Source organism: Hemibagrus wyckioides, linkage group LG05, assembly GCF_019097595.1.
Source record: "Hemibagrus wyckioides isolate EC202008001 linkage group LG05, SWU_Hwy_1.0, whole genome shotgun sequence".
Classification (NCBI taxonomy): Eukaryota; Metazoa; Chordata; class Actinopteri; order Siluriformes; family Bagridae; genus Hemibagrus; species Hemibagrus wyckioides.
The window spans coordinates 17,369,843-17,374,258 of record NC_080714.1 but is presented as its reverse complement, the minus strand read 5'-3'; the positions used below and the strand labels follow the sequence as shown (position 1 = coordinate 17,374,258).

General features: G+C 39.4%; 1 protein-coding gene across 1 annotated transcript in view; it reads left to right on the top strand.

Annotated features, from left to right (window-relative positions):
• Positions 1-3,172, top strand: part of LOC131353316 (kelch-like protein 10) — a 3,926-nt gene extending 754 nt beyond the window's left edge. The window contains exons 2-7 of the mRNA XM_058390265.1: positions 113-602; positions 1,271-1,885; positions 2,108-2,257; positions 2,537-2,653; positions 2,771-2,862; positions 3,064-3,172. Of these exons, the coding sequence (XP_058246248.1) occupies positions 113-602; positions 1,271-1,885; positions 2,108-2,257; positions 2,537-2,653; positions 2,771-2,862; positions 3,064-3,172 (1,573 nt within the window). The remainder of the gene's footprint in view (positions 1-112; positions 603-1,270; positions 1,886-2,107; positions 2,258-2,536; positions 2,654-2,770; positions 2,863-3,063) is intronic.
• The last annotated feature ends 1,244 nt before the right edge of the window (positions 3,173-4,416 follow it).

The following is a 4,416-nucleotide window of genomic DNA, read 5'->3' as shown; positions in this document are numbered from 1 at the left end:
GCTTTAACTTTCAAACCTATAACATCGTCAACTCCAACAAGGGTGTCACGACTGCACCAGTTACACCTAGATATTTTTCCTGATATATTTTCTGCTCTTCCTGATCTCACAGGGCTCTGTTTACAAGATGGGACAGTCTGGATCAGAGAGTGTACAACATCCCTGATGTATCTCCAGATATGATGGAGATTATTATCCACTACATGTACACGCAGCACATTCAAGTCACCGTGGATGAAATTGAGACTCTCTTGGCCACGGCCATTTACCTGGTCGTCGACGATCTCATAAGCAGCTGCTGTGAATTGCTACAGGAGCATCTCAGCCCAGATAACTGCTTAAGGGTCTGGCAGTTTGCTGATGCTCACTCGTGCTGTGAGCTGCGAGATCAGGCCTACATGTACGCAGTGCATCACTTTGAAGATGTCGTTTTCTCACCGTCTGGATCCCTCCTGGACCTGACCGTGGAGAAGCTCAGTGACATCCTGGAGAACGATGAGCTGAACATCAAGGAGGAGAAAATAGCATTCCAAGCTATATACCTGTGGATCAGGTATGATCCCAGCGTCCGAATGCAGCACCTCGTGAACCTGTTGCCGAAGGTGAGTGTCCATACACTCGACCAGACCATCCTGACCGATCCTCAGTACAAGTTAGAAGAGAACTGAAAGCAGACAGTAAACATGCAGTTAGGGTTCCAGTGATAGGTCTGAGTTTAGTTAAGCTGATTTTGTTACTTCAGAAAAAACCTTACATTGTAGAAGATTATTTGGTCACGACCTAAGATTTTTGGATGCATAATCTGTGCAATTTAGTGCCAAAAAAACAAAATGTTTGATTCAATTCTCACTTGCCTAAAACAACCAATAGAAAGGCAGCAAATTCAGTGGACAGCTATAAATACATAGTGGTGATGGTAATAAACAAAACATGGTATGATAATAAAAGTTGTTTTATGGTAATAAAAAAAACATGGCCAGAAAATCCTCCTTATTCTGAAAACCTACGGTTTTTTAAAAGTCTGTTTTTGTTGACTCATGATGTAAGCTGACAATGATATCGTTCGAGGATCTTCATCCTATAAACATGTTATCTCTCAGTCAGAGAATTTATTGGGATCTTGTTCAGTTTGACACATAATAATCTCAAACTTTAGTGAAATTACACTGTGAAAAAACAGGACATGAATCGGAGTCCATTTCCATATCATCCTACAATAGTCCAATTTTTTTCTTCCACTTTCTAACTGAAACTTCTGACCTTCCATCAGGTGCGGCTGGCTCTGGTGGCTCCGGAATACTTCCTGGAAAATATAAAGAAAAATGAGTATGTGAGCAGTTTGCCAGAGTGTCAGCCCATCATCGCCCGGGCCATGAAGGCCATGCACTTCTCCAACATGGCCGAGCCCTACAACAGATTCTCGGATCTGTTTACCCGCCCACGGCTTCCGTATTCCACTTTGTTTGCCATCGGTGGGTTTAATGGTGAATCTGCTATGAGCACCATGGAAACCTACGACTCGAAGCTGGACAGCTGGAAGTGCATCTCCAGCGCAGAACAGCTAGCTCAAGCGTATCACGGCACAGTGTTCCTGGATGGTTTGGTGTACATCATTGGTGGCCTTGACAGCATGGGGTGCTTCAACACCACGTGCACGTTCAATCCTCTGGAGGGAACATGGAGTGAGGCGGCGCCCATGCACTCATTTCGCGGCTATGTTAGTGTGGCCGTGCTGGACGGATGCATCTACGCCATGGGAGGCTTCGACGGCACCCAGGCGCTCAACACAGCCGAATGTTATGAACCAAGCTCCAACCAGTGGAGCGTCATCCCATCCATGCACGAGCAGCGAAGTGATGCCAGCGCTGCCTCCTTAAATGGCAAGGTAAGCATTCAATTCTCACACAAACACACAAGCACAGTGAATTGTGGTCAGAGGTCAGGGTCAGTCTTCATACAGCACCCTGGAGCAAAGAGGGTTAGGGGCCTTTGGGTAAAAAAAATAAAATCAAACCCTGAAGTTAATATAATGTTCCAGTCCCTGAGGAGACCTGAAATCTGAAACTGGAGACACCCAGGACCTTGATTTCTTTTTGTTTTTTTTTAGATCTACATCTGTGGAGGCTTCAATGGAGACGAGTGTCTTATCACGGCTGAGTGTTATGACCCTGATCATGAACAGTGGACGCTGATCGAGCCGATGCACATGCGTCGGTGTGGTTTAGGCGTTGCTGTGCTGAACAATAGACTGTTTGCGGTAAGAACACACACACACACACACATCTGAAAAATGAAACAATATGAACTATGTATATTCTAATGACTGTAGAAATTTCAAACGTTAAACAAAAATGACATCTTAAAATGTGGTGACATCTTAAAAGTGAAAATAATCCAATGAAAATTTTATATAAATGAAGTTTATATCATTGCTCTGTAAGCGATGGGAACGAGACATGTTTCTACTCACACTGTTTACATTCATTTATTAATTTATTCCTTCACACTGACTAAGAGAAAGCCTGATCTTTTACAGGTTGGAGGTTCTGATGGAGACAGTCGTATGCAGAGCATCGAGGCCTTTGACCCTCAAACCAACTCTTGGAGGATTCTTTCCCCCATGTTTACCCAACGCAGCAACTTTGGCATTGAGGTAACAAACATGGTCTTAAAACAAGACTTAGACCCAACTCCAAACCCTGGAGTGAATTAAATAAAATCAGGCTGCTGTCTATCTCTACATCATATTGTCATCTTCTTCTTCTTCCAGGTGATGGACGGTCACTTATATGTGATTGGTGGTTACAGCAGTGAAGGCACCACCTCTACATGCGAGTACTACGATGTGTATAAAGACGAATGGTACGAGCCGTTTACTGTCATGTTCAGAGACCTGGGGTTCTGGATTTAACATTTTTATAGCAGAAACTCATAGTGTGTGTGTGTGTGTGTATCCTGAAATTCTTTATTGTAGTAAACCAGAACCCCAGCATAAAACTGATGTTATGATGATAATTAAAGACAGAAACGTCATGAACTTAACAAAATCTTTATTTCCTGCAGGTTTGAAGTCCAGAACATGAACATTTCCCGCAGTGCAATCAGCTGCTGTGTGGTTTCTGGACTTCCAAACATCACTGACTACATCACTGATCGTGATGGTCTTCTGTAGTTGCAGAGTTTTTATTAACCTTTAAAATTTTAAAGCTTTTAAAACTTTTAAACCATATTTTATAAACCATATCTTATTTCTCTAGCTCTTTTTTTTTCAAATGATAAATTTATTTTTTGAGATTTTCTGTCATTATTTTTTTTACAGATGTGTATAAAAGTTAAGTGTATAACACACAATAATTTTGTCTTTTTATTCATCATTTAATTTAAAAAATAAATTAATGTTGTCTATGAAAATTGTTTCTTGCTTCTCATTTTAAATGTCCAATAAAATATACTGGAAAATGTCCATTAAGACTAACTTCACACCACACCCTTCAATCATACAGAACAATCACACACACACACACACACACACATGCTTTCACACTCCCAATAACCATGTTCCTGATCAAACACACACACACACACACACACTCTGTAACTGATTTATGGAATGAAAATGGTGACATATATGAATCCAAAAACCTACGTAATCTCCTGGGAAGAGTAAGATGCAGCCAAATGACTAGAATGTGAACTGTAAGGGTAATCTCCTAAATTACTTTAGAAATCTTAAAGCTGGACATGTGGAAGTCTATTTAGCAAATATGTTGTTAACTATTAAAGTGAAAGACACTTTATTTACACATGCAGAAGATTTGGACAGGTTAAATATTTATTTAAATGTGCAATTTTGCCTTTTGTAATTAGGCACAGAAACGATTATACATCTTTCCTTTTTTTTGGACTTTTTCAGCAGAATTTTGTGAAAAAAAGAGGTATCAATGTTGATTTTCCAAACTTTCCATAAATTATTTGTTATGAGATATTTTTAATCACCTTGGGATTTTTTTTTATAAAACTACCACTACTACTACTACTACTACTACTACTAATAATAATAATAATAATAGAAATAATAATAATAATAATAATAATAATAATAATAATAATAATAATAATTCATATCAAATCATAGTCACCTTTTATGTTATTTTTGCCTTTACCGTAGGCTTGGACTGTAAACTCGTTGTTTCTAAGTGTGATTTGAAATTGTATGTCAAAGAACGTGTCATGTGATTTACAGAGAAAACATTTTTTGTTATGGAAAAACGAAGGGAAAAAATATTCGAAGGACCCTTTAGGTATCTATAAATTTCACCTGATCAAAAGACTCCTTCTTCTTCTTTCAGCTTTTCCCTTCAGGGGTCGCCACAGTGAATCATCTCTCTCCACCTATCCCTATCTTCTGCCTCCTCA